Source organism: Camellia sinensis, chromosome 6 (genome assembly GCF_055761805.1).
Source record: "Camellia sinensis isolate YWXY chromosome 6, ASM5576180v1, whole genome shotgun sequence".
NCBI classification, from domain to species: Eukaryota; Viridiplantae; Streptophyta; class Magnoliopsida; order Ericales; family Theaceae; genus Camellia; species Camellia sinensis.
Genome location: NC_138966.1, coordinates 193,691,545 through 193,712,921, shown reverse-complemented (window position 1 = coordinate 193,712,921; position 21,377 = coordinate 193,691,545). Strand labels below are relative to the sequence as shown.

The following is a 21,377-nucleotide window of genomic DNA, read 5'->3' as shown; positions in this document are numbered from 1 at the left end:
TTACAGAATATAGAAAAATTAATTCTGAGTCTAATAGTACCAACCAAGCATAAAACAAATCTATAATGAATTAATTATGACCATTTAACGCGATTCAGAATTAAAAACAAAACAAACAGTGCCTTATGCATCAGCAGCCAAGCCAGCCAAGCTGGCGGAGGAAAACAGCGTGGAATGCAGCTCAAAATGTGACTCAGCGCGCGGCTCAGCATGTGGCTCAGCGCACGGCGCGCGTGCGTGGCGCGGACGACCCGCGCGTGGACAGCGCCCCCGACGCCCGCGTGAGGGCGTGTGCAGGCGCGTCAGCAGGGCGTCTGGTGCGTGGAAGCGTGTGGGAGCGGCTCACGGTGTCAGGTGGCGCGTGCAGACCACGCGCTGCCTTCCAGGGTGTTTTCTGGTCCGATTTTTGTACTGCCAAACTCCGCCTTTCAAAATAAAACTATTTATGGTATTAAAAAAGACATTAATGAACATAAAAAATAGGTATTTATGCTCTTAATCTAATGAAAGTAGACATTTTCCTCCTTTATAAACATTCATGTATATAATGTATACATATACATATAAAAATATACACATGATTAAAGAAAACACGAAAATACCGATTCATGCTCTGATACCAATGTAAAAACAAAGTATAACGCAGCGGATGAAAAATTATGGTCATACCTTTTCAACAGAGTTTGAATTGAAGGATCTCGTGGGTAAATCATGTGCTTCCTGAATCTCGTCAATCAACCCAGCAATGAAGTGATATTACAATAGTGAATATCACCCACACAAATCACAGTGCAAATGGCTTTGATCGTTGTTTTTGGGAGAGAGCCAGTATATGGGAAAAAAACTCAAACATACGTTGTTTTTCTCTTAATCTCCCATATCCTATATATCAGATATATAATATGTTTATCTCATTTATCCATATCAGTTATATGAGATAATATAAGATATCTATATCATCTATTCATATCAATTGATATGATATATATATATATATATATATATATCCTGAGTGGTTATCCAAATAGGTTTGAATTTGAATTCAAAACCCATTTGGATAAGGTTCAAAAGATTCAAAGGGTTATGCCACATGGGTGCCCATTTCTAAGAGATATTATAACAAGTGTGTTACGTACAGGTTCTAAACATACTTTATTTTTTCTCTTTTCATGCTGCAATTATATTAGTACCTATTACGTCCCACAAAACATTCTATTCAATTTATAGACTTCGCTCAGTATTAATTTATCTCTATTCACCCTTAGGAGCCCGAGACCAGAATAATAATTATATCCTGCGTAAAATCTATCATATCTTCACTCATCTCCAACCTTCTACAGAACAAGGATCTGATATGAAATCTATATTGGTATCACAATCAATAGTGCATTGAGCCATTAAATATTAAAGGCAAAAGTACTGTATAGTAAATGTTAAACAAATAGAGCTCCAAAAACAAACAAACAAACAAAAAATAAATTTTTTGAAAAGAGTTGTAAACAAGGTAATATTGCTTTACCGGTTCTTCTAAGCCCAATTTTCTCACTCGATTTGATCTATAATTTCCACTTCCACAACTCCATCGTACCGGTTTTTCTACATACTCAAAGCCTAATTTCAAGCTAGAATTATCAGAGCCGCCATTACAGTATCTTGAGTACGGCAATAGTATCTATACCAGATCCCAACAAATTAAGCTGAAATTTTAACAACTAAACACAAAAATTCGTAGTTTCGATTTCAGCAAACAAACCACAAACAAGTGCAAAGAGCAAGAGACATTTCAAGGACGCAAAAACAATCGATTACAAGCGAGTAAAGCTGTGAAGTGAAGAACAGAACTAACCTTTTCTTGCTGGAGACTGTTTGTCGGAATTAAGCTGTGAAGTTAAAGCTGCTAGAATACCATACTGGAATTGGAGTTGGAAAGTAATTTCACAGCTCAATAGAAGTTAACAACTATGATAAAACCATAAATGTAATTTCATACTCATCGTAAAACTCAATTAACTTATTGTAAAACTCTTCAAAACTATATTTTGAAAACACTATTTCATACTTGAAGTTGTGTTGTCAAAATACGGTTTTCTAATTTCCTTAACTTATTTTTCTTTTTTATGTTATTTATGTTTTTATTCTGAGGTTGGTTTCATAGCAAACATCTCTTTCTTTGACTCATCAAAACAATTATCTGCTAACCACTGAAGGACAGGTTTTCCTTCCTTGTACTTTTGGCTCTTTTCATGGGCAGTCTCCTGAAAATAAAAACGAAAAGTAATTAAACACCATAGTCAAGTCAACTAAACATGTGCAAACCATAATCTTAAGAACTCTGCCTCATGCTCTTACGTATTTCCATCCCAAAATTGATCCACACCCAACGCAGAAAATGTCAGCAACAGTGTGCAATCTGGTCATCAAAATTCTTTCTTCTCCCTCTCCAACTGTGACATTCACTCTGTCAGATATAAAGAAGCAAGACAAAACATAAGAACAATGAAATGTCAATGTACAGCATCGACAACTTAAAATGCTACAAAGAGCATATAATTTAGCATGCTAATCCATTGCATCCTCAATTCTCCAATTCCCAGTTTTGTTTGCTGAATTCTGATAATCTCACAGTTCCAGAATCATATTTTTTCTCACATTTGAACATGAAAGAAGTGAAGAATAAGATTGAGAAACTAATGCTTTAAGACAATCAAATACTTATCTTCGATTGGAAGTGTAGACTCATTCACATTCTTTGTATGAGTGTTTTGGAGATGCAAGATTAAGCATTAAAAACCTAAGGAAGATCAAATTATATTACAAAATTATCTATTAATTTGGGAGGCAACAAGAGAATCACATCAATTTTATTATTTTAGACAGCCCTAATACAAACGAGCACAGGTAATAACATGAAATAATAAGGCAAAACAAAAACTGATAGCATGTAAATTATTTGTAAAGTTGAGTGACTTACAGTGACTCTTGCACGAACCACAAATTTGTGTGGAACATTATTCACACCAAGTGAGATTTGAAATTTTTTAATGCTATACATCAAAGTCTTAATGAACGAATTAAATAAGCCAAGAGAAAGAATGCATGTGGCAGTTGTAGAGAAAAACTACCTTTTCATCACCCCTACAGATAAAGTACTGATACATTACAACTACTTAAATAAAAAGAGTCAAAAGGCAAGTAATAACATGCTTTCTTGCATAAAGCTCACACAAGCTTTTGATAACCAGCACAATAAAATTAGATCTCAGATGGTTATAAACAAAAATTCAATCTAACCTCGGATAGTAATCTGCTGCCAATTTTTCCAATTTTGGTTTTAAATATACACATTTCTTGCACCAGCTTGCCATCCTACAAATCCAAGTAAATTCACATGACAACCCAACTCAATTCAATATAAGAGGAATCATAATCCTACGAATAAAAAGCAAGGGAAAAAATTCCACAAAAAAATAAATAGTAAAGAAACAAAACAAAAACTGAAAAGAACTGTCATCACATCATAGCATGACCTTTCCACCAACAATCAATGGAACTTTTGTCTCAAAAGTTTTTACTGACCATACTAGTTATTCCTAGTTGACAATCAATAGAAATTTTGTCTCGTGGCATAACCTATCAACCCTAATTGTTATTCCATTAAATGTTCATATTTTATCTTTAAACCAGTAAAAGAGAAATCCATAGCAAAAAAAAAAAAAAAAAAAAGAAAGAAAGAAAGAAAAAAAGAAAAAACAGAAGTGGCAGCATGTCGGGATTCTATTGATATCTCATCAAATTAAGAGGCGGTACATATGACCATAACATGATACCCAACCTTAAGTACTCAGTAATTGTAATAACATGATACCTGTTATTCCTAAACACCGACACCACTCCCGGCATCTCTGTTTCCATTTTTTCAATACAAAAACAATTTGAGAGTCATGGATATGAATTAATCAAATGATGAGAAATTGTTATAGTACTAGTTTCATTAATATGTACCGGCTAGTTGGGAAGCTTGGTCCTCTGTCATCTTGGCTGCAAAGCCTCTGAAACCATGTCTGTAGCTGTATATATGAGATGCTCTGGCTTGTTCAACACTGTACCACAACATAGTCATCAATAGAACACAATGCGATCAATACAACCAATATTACCCACCAACACCAATTTGTATTTCAACCTTGAAAATTACTAGAATTTGATGTGGATCAGATAAGGACATATTAAAGTTGGGGTAAGAGTATATCAGCCAATACTGTTCGATATCATCTTATAAATAAATCTAGCATTCAACAAAACCATTTGAAGATAAAGAAGAAGAATGCAAGAGCAACAAAATTTGAGTGTGAAAACATTGATTTACAATTCAAGAAGAGAAGAAAAGAGCACTGGGCTGACCTTCCTTTATGAATAGCAGCAAGCATTTGGTGGTTCTGCAACAAAATTTCATCTGGGTCATGACCATCTATAGACTACATACACCTGCATATAATTTTAAAGAGATAAGGGAAAGAACTTCAAATTTTCATCAGACTATACACCAAGCTCATGAAACATCACAACACAGCCCAATTACACACCTTAGAAGAAAAACAGAAGCCAACTTCAGCAAGAAAAAGGCAAAGAAATAGATTAACAATACGACTACTATTAGTAGTAGTAACAGTATTTCTTGATGAAACCATTTCCAAGTCTCAATCTGGTTTCCATAAATTTTTTTAGAAGAAAATTTGTCTATCACTACAACTAGATTTTTTTAATAAAAAAAACTCCTTTAAAACACTGATTGTAAACCCAAACACAAGTCTAAAAATATAGAAAATAAATTATTATTTTTAAATATTCTGGGAATAATTACCAATAAATGTAAAAACGATGATGATCGAGGCTTCAATCAATGCATCGCCAAACCCTAATGGGAATCAGGAAGAAGAAGGAGTCATCTCTATATCCCTCTCTCTCTAAAACTCTCAACGTCATCAACTTGAAATGCAAGAAACTCACCGATTTTTTCTAGATCCATTTTCCATCAAAATAACTTTCAGGAAAGAAAACACATACGTAGCTTTCGTAACCATGGGAAACTTCTCTGTACGTTCAATTGAAACGTTGAGATCTTTCGTTATCTAACCAAACTCGACGGGAAGGAAGAGCTAGAGAGAGAGGGAGAGAGAGAGAGAGAGAGAGAGAGAATACGAAACTGAGAGAGAGACAGTGGTGCTCACCTTAGTAGACGATGGTGCTCGCTCCCCTTGCCAGTGCAGATGGTGGAGGCGATGGAGTTTCGAAATCTCGAAATCGCCAATCGCTCTAAGATTGGATCTGAGATGAATCACCAATCGCTCTGAGATTGGATCTGAGATAAATCACTGATCGTTCTGAGATTGTATCAAACGGGGCTGAAGAAGGTTGATTCGATCGGTTAAGAGAAATTAGGGCTTAGAGAGGGTTGAGAGAGAGAGAGAGAAAGAGAGCGACACCCAAGGAGTGAGTGAGAGAGTAAGGGAATGTTTTGGGTCCTCAGGCTCAAAATAAGGCATTTGAAGAGAGAGAGAGAGAGCGCGTGGGAGAGTTAAGACATTTAAAGGCGTTTTTAAACGCCTTCTTCTATCAAAATGGTACCATTTTATTTTTTAAAAATTGTGACGTTTATCAAACGTCGTTAAATATTAAAAAAGACAGCATTTAAAAAACGCCATTAAATCTCACTTTTCTTGTAGTGTACCATGTTCAAGTTGTGGAACGACAAACTGTGGCCGCCAATTTTTCCATCATTCTGTATATAAAGCATGACTTGAAGGTAAAAGTTACCAAAAAAAAGATGGTCTTGAAGTTAATTTTAGTGGTAATTGGATGCAATGAATGAATGATTCCTTGAAATTAAATTAAAACCATACAATGTTTCTATTGTACTTCGAGAAAATTGCTCCTTTCTAATATCAATTGAAAATTTGATTTGTTGATAAAATTTTTCTTTGGCATTGTTTGGTTGATTAATTTAATTATACAATATAAATCGCAAACATGAAAAAGTAATCAATTACAAACAAAAAGGCCTGAGATCTTTTAATGTAAAAAAATCCAACTGGAAAAAATTTGTGGGATTTGGTCCAGTCAATCAATCCACTATAAACAACAAAATATACAATTTGTTACTTAAAAACCAACTTACTTATGAATCTACCATGAACTAAAAAGAATACATCAAACTAACTTCGGAATCCATCAAAGTATTTACCAAAATAAGAACGATGATGTAGAAAACTTGGAGATTGAATGATCTTCGACAAAATATATTATAAAATATTCCAATCATGCATTGGTACACCCTCTAGGGCCCTCTTTATGGTTGAGGTATCCCAAGATGACTTAAATACTTTTTTGAGGCTTATCCATGTGATACACAGACTTAAATAAATCAAAACTGGCACCTCACGCTCGAGCCTACAAAATATTGCTCGAGCATATTTCAAACGAGCATTCTGGTCCTACCTTGCTCAAGCCAGCTTTGACCTCGCTTGAGCACACTACTTTCAAAAATTCTAAATTTGTTCACGGCTATACTAAAAGCTTGTATTTTGATACTTCGTGAATTTGTACTCAACATCATATTTGGATGGTTTTCACTCCAAGATGATTCCAAATCAAATTCAAATTCCTATCATGATTCAATTTGGATTTCTAAAAACAATTAGAACTCAAATAGGTTTTGTTTAAGGAATTGAAAAATCTAACTAGAACATGATTCTAGTAACTATAGGCATTTTTTTTTTTTTTTTTGGTGGAGCGGTGAGCCTCTAAAAAGCTCAACCACATTAAGATAGTTAATAGTTTTGAATATGAAATGGAAGAACTATACAAATTATACAAATCAAAGAGAAAGAAACTAATTACAAACACACAAAACCAAGATTTAACCAAGACACCAAAAAACAAGTCTCATAAGAGAGACTCAACCACATTAAGATAGTTAATAGTTTTGAATATGAAATGGAAGAACTATACAAATTATACAAATCAAAGAGAAAGAAACTAATCACAAGCACACAAAACTAAGATTTAACCAAGACAGCAAAAAACAAGTCTCATAAGAGAGACACTAAGACACTAAGATTTAGCTAGTTGTGATGCTCTTGCACTCCCATTTTCTTTATTGGTATAATTTGTTTTGTACCTTGTACTTGATTCTTACATCAACAAAGTCTCTTTTTTGCTGATCAAAAAAAAAAAAAAAGAAGAGAGAGAGACACTAAGACGAGATAAAATCTCACAAAACAAGACTTCAAAGAAGCCACCAAAGATGCCGAAACTTCACCAAGATCTACGGTAGTCCGCTAAGCAAATATTCACGAACAAGATTTATTCCAAATTGATGAACAAGAATCTTCCAAGAACAAGATCTAACAAAGAGGACCATCAAGTGCCAAAGGCCACATTGAGATCTACTGGGGAACACCTAATGATTGAAGTCTAAAAAAATCTCATAGAGATCTACTGGGGAACTGGAAAATTTAATAAATGAGTGAAAGTCTCTTCATCTTCATATCAAAAATCCCTTTCTAAAGCTAATCCAGATCAAAATTAATTTTTTTTTTAGGGCATTTAGGCTAGAAGTCCATTTCTGAAACTTTTGAGCCAATAGACCCAGCTTAAATCTTTTTGGGCCAAGAGGACGTTATTTTTTCAAAAGGATACTTATTTGTTCAAAGTTTACCTATATATCTATCTATTCAAATGCCATATTATTTCTACATGTGTCACCTATCTATGTAACTGTTTATTCAAATATTATCTATACACGTGTCATCTATCTATTCAAATGTTTCACTATCTTTACACATGTCACCTATATATTCATTTATTTGTTCAATATTACTTATTTGTTCACCTTATTACCACCAACTGTCGGTGCTAGCCGCCGATAATTTTTTTGGCTCAAGACTATTTATCTTTTCAATATTTGTTGAAGAATTCAAAGATCAGATGGCCCATTATGTCAAAGAAGAAGGTGAGGATTAATGCTCCACACTGATGAAGGCACTCATGGAAATTGAAGATGTTGATGTGTTGATGTTGTTGTTATCTGGTTACTATTGAAGTAATGATGTGCAGTTGATTAAGGATATAAGAGTTGTTTTGTTGTTTGATATCTATTTTTACCTCTATTTTCTCCCTTTTCTTTTTGCTCCCTCACCAACTTGTCGAAGTTATGTTAACAAATGATTGGGCTTGTTTGTCGGTATCAACTTAGTTGAGGTTGATTAACTGTTGCTATGATGCTTTTGCACCTCGCCTCTCTTTATTGTTGTTTTTATCATTGTTCTCCATGTAGTGTAATATTTTCATCAGTAAATATTCTGTTTGGTGATCCAAAAAAAAGAAAAAAAAAAAGAAAACTCTTATACAATAGATATGTTTAATACCAAAGGAAATATGTTCAAATACATATACGTCAAAATTTTGATTGACTTACCTAAAAGTAAACATAGACTAAGTAGCTAGTTTTTCCATTGTTTTGTGTTAGATTAACCATGAGCTATCAAGTTTTGTACAATGAAATAGTTTGGAAATATTAATACAATTGTATGCCTGCTATTTGGAAATGTAAACATTGTTGACCATTGCATATCCTTTTAATTACTTAAACAATTTCCAAAATGAATGAAGTATTAAGATTTCAAAGTTAGTATAGAAGTTTCCCAAGTCAATAGGCTAAGATTTCTTAAACTACGTTGACATGGATAACGTTAATTTAGCAAGAGTGTGTTCAATTAATTTTACGCCCACCAAGTAAATAACAAAGACTTGCATGAGCATAGGCCATATTTGATCAACAAAAAACAAACAACAAACTAATGAGTTTTTCATGATTTTGCGTAATTATTTCTTGCCAGATAATAAAGTTTTGAAAATTATTATTGCAAAATCAATTAATGGTGAAAAAAAATTTAGACTAATTTGAATTCAACCTTAGGCTTTATAGTTGATTATCAATCAAGTCCGCCAAAAAAACAATCAAATAAATAAAAATTAATACTAGGTTTCATGAAATAAATATTATGAAAATTTTTCATCATTTGATTAGTGTGTGGTGTTTTATTGTGTGTGTAATCTAAAGGTGAAATTTTTTCATAATATTTCTTTCATGATACCTGGTATTATTTATTATTAAATATATATATATATATATAAAATAAATAAAAAAATCATGCAAAAGAAAACCACGTGGTTAGTAATCTCTCAACATACTTCTCAAGTTGCTCAAATAAACCGACAAGGAGAAGAAAAAAAAAAAAAAGAAGAAAAAAGAAGAAAGAATCTACGTTTACTAATGGTAATAGGAGAGATAAGAATACTTTAATTATAATAGTAGACGAGTTTTACATATTGAATAGTTCAAATATTAATGCGGCTTCCAAGATAGGTCTATAGAGACCTAACAACACTCTCCAATTTAGAAAGTCAATTGGAGAGAACCCAAGTCATTAAAATATCATATAATATGTCCCTGGTGTATTGATTTCACAACATCACCCTTTACAACTTACTAGTAATCACATGGCATAATATCCAAATTTTAGTATTTAAATTTAGAAAATATAACAAATTTAATAAATGAAAAAGCTGTGAAATTCATTCGATAAGATAATGTCATTTTGTTTCTTTTTCTTTCTTGGTCCTTTTTTTGTTAGGACAAACAAATGGTTTCTCATTAAACGTGAATCGTCGAGTCATACCCGATGAAAAATTATTGGGGGTCCCTCCAACGTTATGTGTTCATATTTTTCATTAATCATTATATACGTACTATGACCTTTTATGTTTTTGAATCACTTAATATAAAATTATAAATTTTACATTTTCAACCAATCACAACACTCTTAGAACACCACGTGATCATACTTTAGAAGTACCATAACATGATCTATACCCAATACATTATGCATGTGACAAAATATTAATGTTTTCGTTTGGTTTTTTTATGAGGTGAATTTTTTTAAAGATTTTTTTTAGTTTTTTTAAAATATTTTTTTTAATCGAATAGATAATTGTAAATAAAAAAGTGATTAATTGATGAATACGATGTGATCTTTTCTATTGAGATTAAATTTTTAACTTTTTAAATTTTGTTCTTATAACAAGTAAAAAGGTTAATTCTCAAACGGCCTCTAAATTTACAATTAGCTTGAAAAAACTTGCCCCCATCTAAGTTTATAACAAATTTTATACATCGACCCACAAAAAAAACTTACATAAAATTACAGAAAGTCTATTTATGCAGGAAAAAAATATCAGAAAGTTATCCATAATTTTAGATCAAATGTATTCTTGTCATGAAACCACTCCATGAATGATTTTTTACATTTAATTTAAATTCTAATGAGATTTGGGTAAATTATTAATAGGTCCTAATAGTTAGACTTAATTTTCATTAAGTTTTATTAAAAATTAGTCCTAGTACAATCGTCACAAAAAATAATTTTTATGACGCTTCGTTGCATATGTCATTAAAAATTGACAGTTAATAACTTTTTTTGTCGCGATTATTATAAATTATCGCTAAAACTTATAATTATGATATTTTTATGTGAGGAATTTTTCAAATTGTCATTGAAAATTGAAAACATGGATGTAAGAAAAATAAATAAAACAAATGACCAAACCGATTGAACCCCACCAAACCGGCTATATTTGGTCTTTTTTAACAAGAATCGGTCTATGCGGTTTTTAAATTTGATTTTTTTTTTTTCGATTCAGTATCGTTTCAAATACCTTGTGCACTGAACTTGACCAAAACTGACGGCTTCCACATATAAATGATATTAATAAGTATAACAAATTATTAACCATGATTAATTAACCTTATCATTTCTATAATCTAAGTTTGTAAACTCTTATTATATATAATCTTAACTCTAACTCATTATTCTTGAAATCTTAGTATTTTTAACCATTTTTTTTTTGTTAATCTAAGAATTGAAAGTATTTATGGATAGATTGGATATGTTGAAGTGATGGACAAACAACTAATTTAATATTTTTATATAGATTAGTAATTATATTAAAAAGTGAGACAAGCGATTAAACCATACAAAACCAAACTGTTTCAATCGGTTTGATGGCAGAAGCGGTCTATATCGGTAGCCAAAATAATAAAATCGACATTATCGGTTCAGTGAATAATTTTACCTAAATACCGATCATACCGAACTGATTACATCCCTAATTGAAAATTAGTGACTTTTTTTTTGTAACGATTTTTTAAAACTATCTCTAAAACTTATAATTAATGAAATTTTTTGTGACAAATTTTTTAAATCGTCACTAAAAATTAATAATTAATAATATTTTTTTAATAATATTTGAAAAAAATGTCATTAATTACAATAGAATCTATTGAACAATAAGTTCACTTATTAGGAGTTAAATGTAAATCTCCATTAGGTTTCCAAATGTAGACCTACTGATAGATTTATTATATAAAATTATGTGACTAGGTTGAAATGTGGCTGGCTTTTTTTGAATTATTTTGGAGTGATTTTTTATTATTTTAGACCTTATTTGATTCTATTTATTTTTTTTGTTCTTCATTTTTTATAATTAAAATAAAGACCGAATTTTTATATTTCATAAATAGCTAATATTATTATTGAATAAAATGTCTTTTTTTAAAGGAAAATTTACAAACAGGTCAGAATAATTAGATTTAATTCACATTAAATCTTATTAATTAATCGCTAAAAAAAAATTTGTGACAAGTTTTTTAAAACTATCGCTTGATATTTTCTATAACCATTTTCTAAATTTATCATCAAAAAACTTAATAATTAGTGAAAGTTTCAGTCACGATCCTTTGTTTGGAGAACAAATTTGTGGAAGGACATACTTTGGGAAAAAGTTGTTCAATGCGGGACCGAGGACTTCTTTGGGGGAAAAAGTTTGTTTGTTTTCACTCAATTAAAAGTGGTGGTTGCAAGTATAATCCACAACTACCATGTTCAAGTTATTGTGGAAGGACAAACTGTGGCCCCAAATGTTTCCATCTTTCTGTATATAAAGCATGACTTGAAGGTAAAAATGGTCTGGAAGTCAATTTTGGTAGTTGGGTGGTGTTTAAATGATAGGCAAGATAAAAAAATATTATGCAATGTTTTATGAATTTTTTTTTATCTTTCGATTAGTGTGTGATATTTTATTATGTGTATAATTTAAATGTGAAAAATGTTCATAAAATTTTTCATAATATTTCATTTATGATATCTACCATTACCCTTAAAAAAAATATAAGAAGCATGCAATGAATGGAACTTGAATAAGTGCAAAGAAGAGAGGGATGCAATAGTATCTTAATGTAAATGTTGTTGTTTTCTTTTAGCACCTTAATGGAAATCTTATGGTATGCACTCTTTTAGGGGTGTATATGATATGCACCTTATTATAAAAATATATAATTTTATTATAGAATTTCGTAACATCAATCATAAATTGATGTGTTCAAAATTTTGTGATTAATATTGTAAAAGTTTATGGTTTAGTTATGACATTTTTTGTTACGCCAATGTGTGGTGAGATTACGTATTTTGTAATTGATTTTATGAAATTTTGTGATAAAATTATACACTTTTTTGGAAGCATTTCCCCTACTTTAGGAAGATATTTTTTGTGTCTTCATACTAGTAAAAATATAGGAAAAATTTCATATCAGTGTATATATAATCTCAAAAATAATTACAAATTAATGATAAATTTTATTAATATTAATAATTAAAATTAGAAAATTTTCTATGTATATGTAATAATTTTTTCAACATCTATGAAGTAATTTCCCCAAAAATATATTGTAAAGAGTTCTCATCAGATCTCTCAATTTTGAATAGAGTGGTGTTACTATACATATTTCTTTTGGAGTGTATATTATATATAAGTTATATTTGTCATAATTAAATTATTTTTAGTTATAACTAAAAAATAATAATAAATCATAATTAAACATCACATAAAATATAACCAAATTCTTTTTTTTTATCATAATTAAAATAATAATTACAATTATCACAATAAGTCATAATTAGGTCACAATTAACATCAAAATATATTCAAATAACACAAATATTATAATTGTGGGGCAGGTGGCTAGGGTTGTTAGCCGAGGTGCCACGTGGATGGACCAAGTCGCCAAGATATGATGTGATCATATCTAAATCCGAGATATTCAGATAGAGGATAAGAGTCCTAAATGACATTAAGCTACCTTTTTGGATAAAGATGAAACTTTTGAGGAAGTTCATCTAATCTGAATAGTGTGAGTTGTAATAGATGTTATCCTTATAAAGGATAGCGTCCTATGAAATAAGACTCCTAAAAGGAGTTGGACACTGACCATTATAAAAGTGAGGCACCTTCGTAGGTTTAAAGTATGCTTTTATTTGTGATGTTTTTTTTATTGTGAATTGTGTACTTTTTTGATATCTTTGAGAAATAAGTTGATTGACTTGATCGTCGTAGTGCCTCCGGGTAGACGAACCATCGTGGTATTCTTATCTTCTTGTTGGCAAGTGGTTGGCTCAATCTATTCTGTCAGTACTCTCCAGCTGAGTTCCCTGTTCAATTGTGTGGTTGGAAATCAACACCCACAATTTGGCGCCGCATGTGGGAATTTAGTTAGAATAGATGGCCATCATTGTGCAAAATCAACATGTCGGCGACGACGAGTTCAGCAAAGATGGAGAATGCGTCAACATTGACGGAATGAAGACCCTTCCAGAAAGGATGAATGCAAAAATAAGAGGGCATGAGCGCTCCCGAGGAGATGAAGATGACCTTCAAGTAGAAAAGACATTGGCCTAGGTGAAGTAGATCCAAGATGGAAGAGTATAGCCTAATTAGAGCATATCCCAGATGAAAGAGCATAGCCTTAGTGAAGCAGATCCAAGATGGAAGACCATGGCTTAGGTGGAGTAGATCTCAAATGGTAGAGCATGGCCTAGGTGAAGAAGATCCAAGATGGAAGAGCATGGCCTATGTAGAACAGATCCTAGATGGAAGAGCATAGCCTAGGTAAAGCAGATCCAAGATGGAATATCTCAGCCTACGTGAGCAGATCTTGGATCCTAGATCCCAGAAAACAATATCTCGGCCTAGATAAGTAGGTTCGAGAAGACAAGAGCTCAGCCTAAGTGAGCAAATCCCAGAAGACAAAATCTTAGCCTAGATGATTAGGTTCAAGAAGACAAGAGCTCAACCTAAGCGAGCAGATCCCAAATCCAAAAGACAAGATGTCAGCTTAGTTGAGTAGGTCCAATAAGACAAGAGCTCAGCCTAAGTGAGCAGATCCCGAATTCCAACTAGATCCTAGAAGACAAGATCTCGACCTAAGTGAGTAAGTCCAAGAAGCCAATAGCTCATCCTAGGTGAGTAGATCCCAAATCCCAAAAGACGAGATCTCGGCCTAGATTGTTAGATCCGAGAAGACAAGAGCTCAGCCTAAGTGAACAGATCCCAAATCTAGAAGAGAAGATCTTAGCCTAGATGAGTAGGTTCGAAAAGATAGCAGTTTGACAAAGTGAACAATTTTGAAAAGATCAGAACTTACCGTAGGCGAACAGAGTTGAGATAAAACAAAGCTTACCTGAGATTAGAAGATCTTGACGGTAAGAGATTGTCGAGGCCTTGGAATGTGGCTTGATGAAATTTGGAGCTTGACTCTAATGGTGTTAATAACCTCAGCTGGAGTATTAATAAAATACTAGTATCGACTTTGTTCATTACAAAATGTTGTTTACGAGATAAGACTGAAAAAGTCTTAAGGCAATGTTCCCATGGTGAACAAGGCGATTAACTTAGACTTGCCATGATGACAAAGTTGAACTAAGGATAAGGCGATGTTCTTGTGGTGAACAAGGAAATTAACTTAGACTTGCCATGATGGCAGAGTTGAACTAAGTATAAGGCAATGTTCTAGTGGTGAACAAGGCGATTAACTTAGACTTGCTATGATGACAGAGTTTAACTAAGTATAAGGCGATGTTCCCATAGTGAACAAGGAGATTAACTTAGACTTGCCATGATGGTAGAGTTGAACTAAGTATAAGGCGATGCTTCAGTATGAAGCAAGGCGAAACTTGCTATATTTTGGTCGGTTTGTGCGAAAAGCCGAGGTAGATAGTACTCTCGGGGTACTAAGGTCAAGCCTCAAGTGTTTAGTTTGGGCGAGCCAAACGCGATAACCTCGGTCATGGATGTCTAAGTTAGACTTAGGCAAGAATCAGGCGATACATCCTTAATGTGAAAATAAGGGACACTTAAGTTCATATTAGAGGGCATGAAGCATGGATGAGTATAACATTTGTGAAATTTTTTAGAAAAATGTAACAAGTTTAAGTGATCCGAGATGATAGATAGAAGTTCTATCTGAGGCATGATAATCATAGATGATTAATTATTCGAGGTGTTTTGATCTGAGATGATTCATTACTATCCGAAATGTTTTAGCCCGAGACGAATGTTCAAATTATGCTACTTAGAAAGACGAGAAAAAGTCCAAGTATGAAAACATACAAGACATAAAGAAAAAGCAGTAAGCATACAAAAGCAGTATTCAACACTTAGACGAAAGAGGAATTGCATTAAAGGAAGAACTTGTTCCATCACAAAAGAAGGCACATTGGCCCGACATGTCAGAAATTGCTCTATAGAAAGGATTAAAACTATTCAAAGGAAAAGAAAAAGTACAATTAGAAAGAAAAAAAATCCTAAGTATCAGGAGCATTGTTCTCTAACTGATCGACCTCGGCATTTGGCGTTGTATGCATTCTTTTCAGCCGCTATCTTGGCGTCGATTTTTATCATGTTGACCCCTGAATAGGGAACAACCCCTGAGCGAGTTAACTTGGGCTTGCCAAGAAGATAGAGCTAAAACTAAGTTAAAATGATGTTCTAACGAGGAACTTTGCATTTAACTTAGGCTTGTCATGAAGACAGAGATGAACTAAGTTAAAGAGATGTTTCAAAAAGAAACATAGCGAAACCAGCCATGATCTGGCTAGTTTGTGCGAAAAGCCAACGGGGCAGAAAACATAGATGAGTTAATGAAGACTGAGTCAGTGATTTGAAAGTGATACTTGGTGAAATTTTCAAAAAAATTTAAGTCTTGGCCTTTTTAATAGGCCTTAGCATCTGCTCCTTGCTGGTTAGTGCCTCTGCTAGTTTCTTCTAAACTTCAACAGCTTTCTTTTCAGTGGCCTTAGTAATGGCCTCAACTTTGGCAATAGTAACTTGGTCCTTTTGTTTTACGTGCTTCTCTTCTGAGATGTTGAGTTGCTGGAGACATGAGCATGCTGGATTGACTATAAGGGGATGGAGTGGATTGTACAATTATGACATCAGGGATGTTAGCAAGAAGGTCTTCTACGATAAGAGTTCGGCGAGACATTTCGTCATTGGTTACAATGATGGTTACTCTCAAATAGGGCAGTTAAAGGATTATCAAGGTCTAAGGCTGGGAGCTTAGGACCTCGATCTTTCCTATACCTGGTTCTAGCTGCAAGATTGTCGCTATAGCGGTGTTTTCACTACCATTGAGATTGTGGGTTGATGCGTGGAGCAGTTGATAAAGTGATTGGCTATTAGTCTAGTTCAACTGGTAGAGTTTGAACTTTGGGCACGAATGAAGTATTCATAGTAATGAATGCTTCAAGAACAACGATGATGGTTTGCAGAGGCCAAGTGAAAAAGAGAGTCTGAGGACACAGAGAAAGATGAAATGGAAAAGTAAAAAGGTTTTGCTGGAATGGAAAGAGGTGACAGATTGTAATGATTCAAGTTTCTTGGGAGACGTGTGATGTCTGATGTTAGGTGACGTCTAATGGGGCAGTGTGTGCCAATTATGGGAAGTATTGGGAACCAATGAAGAGGCGATACGTCATGATGTTGGTATGATAGTTGAGACGACAGATTTCGAATCTTGATGTTCTTGAACTAGCGAGTTATGACCTCGGCTAGTAATGCGATCTTTTTGGAGAAGATGATCTCAATTGAGAAGTGTGATCTCGGTTGAGATGATAATCTCGGTTGAAAAGTGTGATCTCGGTTGAGATGACAATCTCGGTTGAGATGGTTATCTCGATTGAGATGATGATCTCGGTTGAGATGATTGATCTTGGTTGACCTGATGATCTCGGTTGAGATGTTGATCTTGGTTGAGATGATGATTTCAGTTAAGATGTTGATCTTGGTTGCGATGTTGAATTTGGATGGGACAAAACTTGTTTGTTCTTGGTTCTTGATGAGTTGATACTAGAATCTTGACATTCTTGAACTAGCAAGTCATGATCTCTGCTAGTAGTGTGATCTCTATCGAGATGTTGGACCTGGATGAGATAGAACATGATGGTTCTTGGTTTTTGGTTTATTCTTGATTCTTGATTTTTGGTAAGTGGACATTTAAATCCTTGTTTCTTTACGTCGGCGAGTCATGATTTTGGTCGGAAGAGTATCTCTAGCATGTTGTTTAGCCGACATGTTGAAAGATGAAACGATGTAGGTTCCATAACCTCAGGTTGCCAAGGTAATAGAACCTAGACGCAATTGCGGAGACATATTTTTTGGTTTGTCCACGTGGTTGAGGTTGTTAGCTGAGGTGCCATGTGGATGGACCAAGTCGCCGAGATATGATGCGATCATATATGAATCTGAGATATTCGGATAAAGGAAAAGAGTCCTAGATAACATCAAGCTACCTATTTGAATAGAGATGAGACTCTTGAGGAAGTTCATTTAATCTGAATAGTGTGAGTTGTGATAGATGTTATCCTTGTAAATGATAGAATCCCATGAAGTAAAACTTCTAGAGGAAGTTGGACACTGACCATTATAAAAGTGATGCACCTCTGTGGATCTAAGGTATCACTACAAAAAATTCACTTTTTTGCGACGGTAAAATACCGTCGCCAATACCAAAGAAGCCGTCTCAAATGCTTTTTTGTGACGGTAAATAGCTTTTAGCGACGGTACTAGGGGGGTCGCAAAAAAAGGGGTAGCTAAAGGTCTTTAGCGACGGTAAACGCCGTCGCAAAAATATTGGCGACGGCAAAAATGCCTTTTAGCGACGGCAAAATACTGTCACAGTTAATGTGTAAAAATCTGAAGTTTTTGAGACGACATTAAAATACCGTCGCTAATATGGTTATTTGCGACGGGAAAATACCGTCGCAAAAGGGTTTATTTGAGACGGTAAAAATACCGTCGCTAAAAATGGTTATTTGCAACGGGTTTAATACCGTCGTTAATACTGTTATTTGCGACAGAAAAGTGTGCTGTCTCTAAAAATATTATTTGCGACGGTGAAAGTACCGTCGCTAAAGGCCTTTTGTTCATATTGCCAATATCATTGGCGACGGCTACGCTACCATCGCAAAAACCTGATTCTAACAAAAAATGCAGTTTTAAAATTATTAAAAATATGCAAATTACCTGTATTAAATAAAAATAACTAAAAAAAATCGATAACTATATAATAATATAAAAATTCCTGTATATAAATAAAATTTCATCCATAATTAAAGTACTCTTCCATTCATAACAACACATCATCAAAATTATCCAACCACATAATTTTGCAGAATACATACATAATGTTGTTCACAAATCTAAATAATGTAAATCAAAAATAAAAGTTTTCTTCATAAACAAAAGTCCGTCGCAATCTTCACACGGCTGCATTCCACAAGAAGCGAACTGCTACTCAGGAAATATCTGAAAATAAAAAATAAAAATAATTAGTGACAATATAATTATGTATTAATATTTTAATTACAAAAAAACATAAAAAATTAATTACTATATAATTACAAAGATAGTTAAGTAAATAATTTTGGCTAGATAGAAATCCGACCTTAACTCCCAAACCAGAAACCCGATTCGAGTCTCGTCTTCTCTCACAAGTCTCTCGTGCCTAGGCGATCATGTGTGCCAAGTTTCGTGCTACACCGACCCCTTTTGGTGATTTTGGAGCGTCAACACCTCGAATTCAAGTTTCTTAAGGAACTAGTTTGCCTAGACTGAAATACGGCTCTAACTCCCAAACCGGGAAACCGATTAGAGTCCCGTCTTCTCCCACAAGTCTCTCGTGCCTAGGCGGTCGTGTGTGCCAAGTTCCGTGCCAATCCGACCCCGTTTGGTGATTTTGGAATGTTAACACTTCGAATTCAAGTTTCTTAAGGAATTAGTTTGCCTAGAGTGAAATCCGTCTCTAATTCCTAATCCGGGAATCCGATTGGAGTCCCGTCTTCACCCACAAGTCTCTCGTGCCTAGGCGGTCGTGTGTGCCAAGTTTCGTGCCAATCCGACCCCATTTGGTGATTTTGGAGTGTCAACATCTCGAATTTAAGTTTCTTAAGGAACTAGTTTGCCTAAACCGAAATATGGCTGTAACTCCCAAACCGGGAAACCGATTGGAGTCCCGTCTTCTCCTACAAGTCTCTCGTGCCTAGGCGGTCGTGTGTGCCAAGTTTCGTGCCAATCCGACCCTATTTGGTGATTTTGGGGTGTCAACACCTCGAATTTAAGTTTCTTAAAGAACTAGTTTGCCTAAACCGAAATATGGCTCTAACTCCCAAACCGGGAAACCAATTGGAGTCCTGTCTTCTCCCACAAGTCTCTCGTGCCTAGGTGGTTGTGTGTGCCAAGTTTCGTGCCATTCCGACCCCATTTGGTGATTTTGGGGTGTCAACACCTCGAATTTAAGTTTCTTAAGGAACTAGTTTGCCTAAACCGAAATATGGCTCTAACTCCCAAACCGGGAACCCGATTCGAGTCCCGTCTTCTCCCACAAGTCTCTCGTGGCTAGGCGGTCGTGTGTGCCAAGTTTCATGCCAATCCGACCCCATTTGGTGATTTTGGGGTGTCAACACCTCGAATTTAAGTTTCTTAAGGAACTAGTTTGCCTAAACCGAAATATGGCTGTAACTCCCAAACCGGGAAACCGATTGGAGTCCCGTCTTCTCCCACAAGTCTCTCGTGCCTAGGCGGTCGTGTGTGCCAAGTTTCGTGCCAATCCGACCCCATTTGGTGATTTTGGGGTGTCAACACCTCGAATTTAAGTTTCTTAAAGAACTAGTTTGCCTAAACTGAAATATGGCTCTAAGTCCCAAACCGGGAACCCGATTGGAGTCCCGTCTTCTCCCACAAGTCTCTCGTGGCTAGGCGGTCGTGTGTGCCAAGTTTCGTGCCAATCCGACCCCATTTGGTGATTTTGGGGTGTCAACACCTCGAATTTAAGTTTTTTTAAAGAAACAGTTTGCCTAAACCGAAATATGGCTCTAACTCCCAAACCGGGAACCCAATTCGAGTCCCGTCTTCTCCCACAAGTCTCTCATGCCTAGGCGGTTGTGTGTGCCAATTTTCGTGCCAATCTGACCCTATTTGGTGATTTTGGGGTGTCAACACCTCGAATTTAAGTTTCTTAAGGAACTAGTTTGCCTAAACTGAAATATGGCTCTAACTCCCAAACCGGGAAACCGATTGGCGTCCCGTCTTCTCCCACAAGTCTCTCATGCCTAGGTGGTCGTGTGTGCCGAGTTTCGTGCCAATCCGACCCCATTTGGTGATTTTGGGGTGTCAACACCTCGAATTTAAGTTTCTTAAGGAACTAGTTTGCCTAAACCGAAATATGGCTCTAACTCCCAAACCGGGAACCCGATTGGAGTCCCGTCTTCTCCCACAAGTCTCTCGTGCCTAGGCGGTCGTGTGTGCCAAGTTTCGTGCTAATCCGACCCCATTTGGTGATTTTGAGGTGTCAACACCTCGAATTTAAGTTTCTTAAAGAACTAGTTTGCCTAAACCGAAATATGGCTCTAACTCCCAAACCGGGAACCCGATTGGAGTCCCGTCTTCTCCCACAAGTCTCTTGTGCCTAGGCGGTCATGTGTGCCAAGTTCCGTGCTAAACCGACCCCTTTTGGTGATTTTGAGATGTTATCACCTCGAATTCTAGTTTCTTAAAGAACCAGTTTGCCTAGAGTGAAATTCGTCTCTAACTCCCAAACCGGAAACCCGATTGGAGTTCCGTCTTCTCCCTCAAGTCTCTCGTGCCTAGGCGGTCGTGTGTGCGAAGTTCCGTGCTAAACCGACCCCTTTTGGTGATTTTGGGACGTTAACACTTCGAATTCATTTTAGCTTAGAATGTAAAGTTACATTTTATACCTGATCTTCTGGTGGTGGTGTATATGGATTCTCGTCTTCTGCAGATTCCCTAAATGCTCGGTGGCCACTCGATGCATCAGGAGCCTATGATAGTCAACGCATAATGTGTTAATCTTTTATACATAATGTTGTGTGACAATTTAACTATCAAACAATTTAATTTATATCGAACCT

General features: G+C 34.9%; 1 protein-coding gene across 2 annotated transcripts; it reads right to left on the bottom strand.

Moving 5' to 3' along the window:
• Positions 1-1,785: 1,785 nt before the first annotated feature.
• Positions 1,786-4,487, bottom strand: LOC114308041 (uncharacterized). 2 transcript variants are annotated; one of them, XM_082873183.1, is made up of 6 exons: positions 4,402-4,487; positions 4,003-4,085; positions 3,866-3,902; positions 3,292-3,366; positions 2,350-2,458; positions 1,786-2,255 (listed from the first exon to the last, which is right to left on the bottom strand). In XM_082873183.1, exons 1-6 carry the CDS (start codon positions 4,425-4,427, stop codon positions 2,133-2,135), a joined length of 453 nt encoding a protein of 150 aa, XP_082729309.1. In that variant the 5' UTR covers positions 4,428-4,487; the 3' UTR covers positions 1,786-2,132. The 2 variants fall into 2 exon arrangements, with proteins under 2 accessions (XP_082729309.1, XP_028109329.2); XM_028253528.2 differs by having other exon boundaries at positions 4,003-4,100; positions 4,402-4,486.
• Between the last annotated feature and the right edge of the window lie 16,890 nt (positions 4,488-21,377).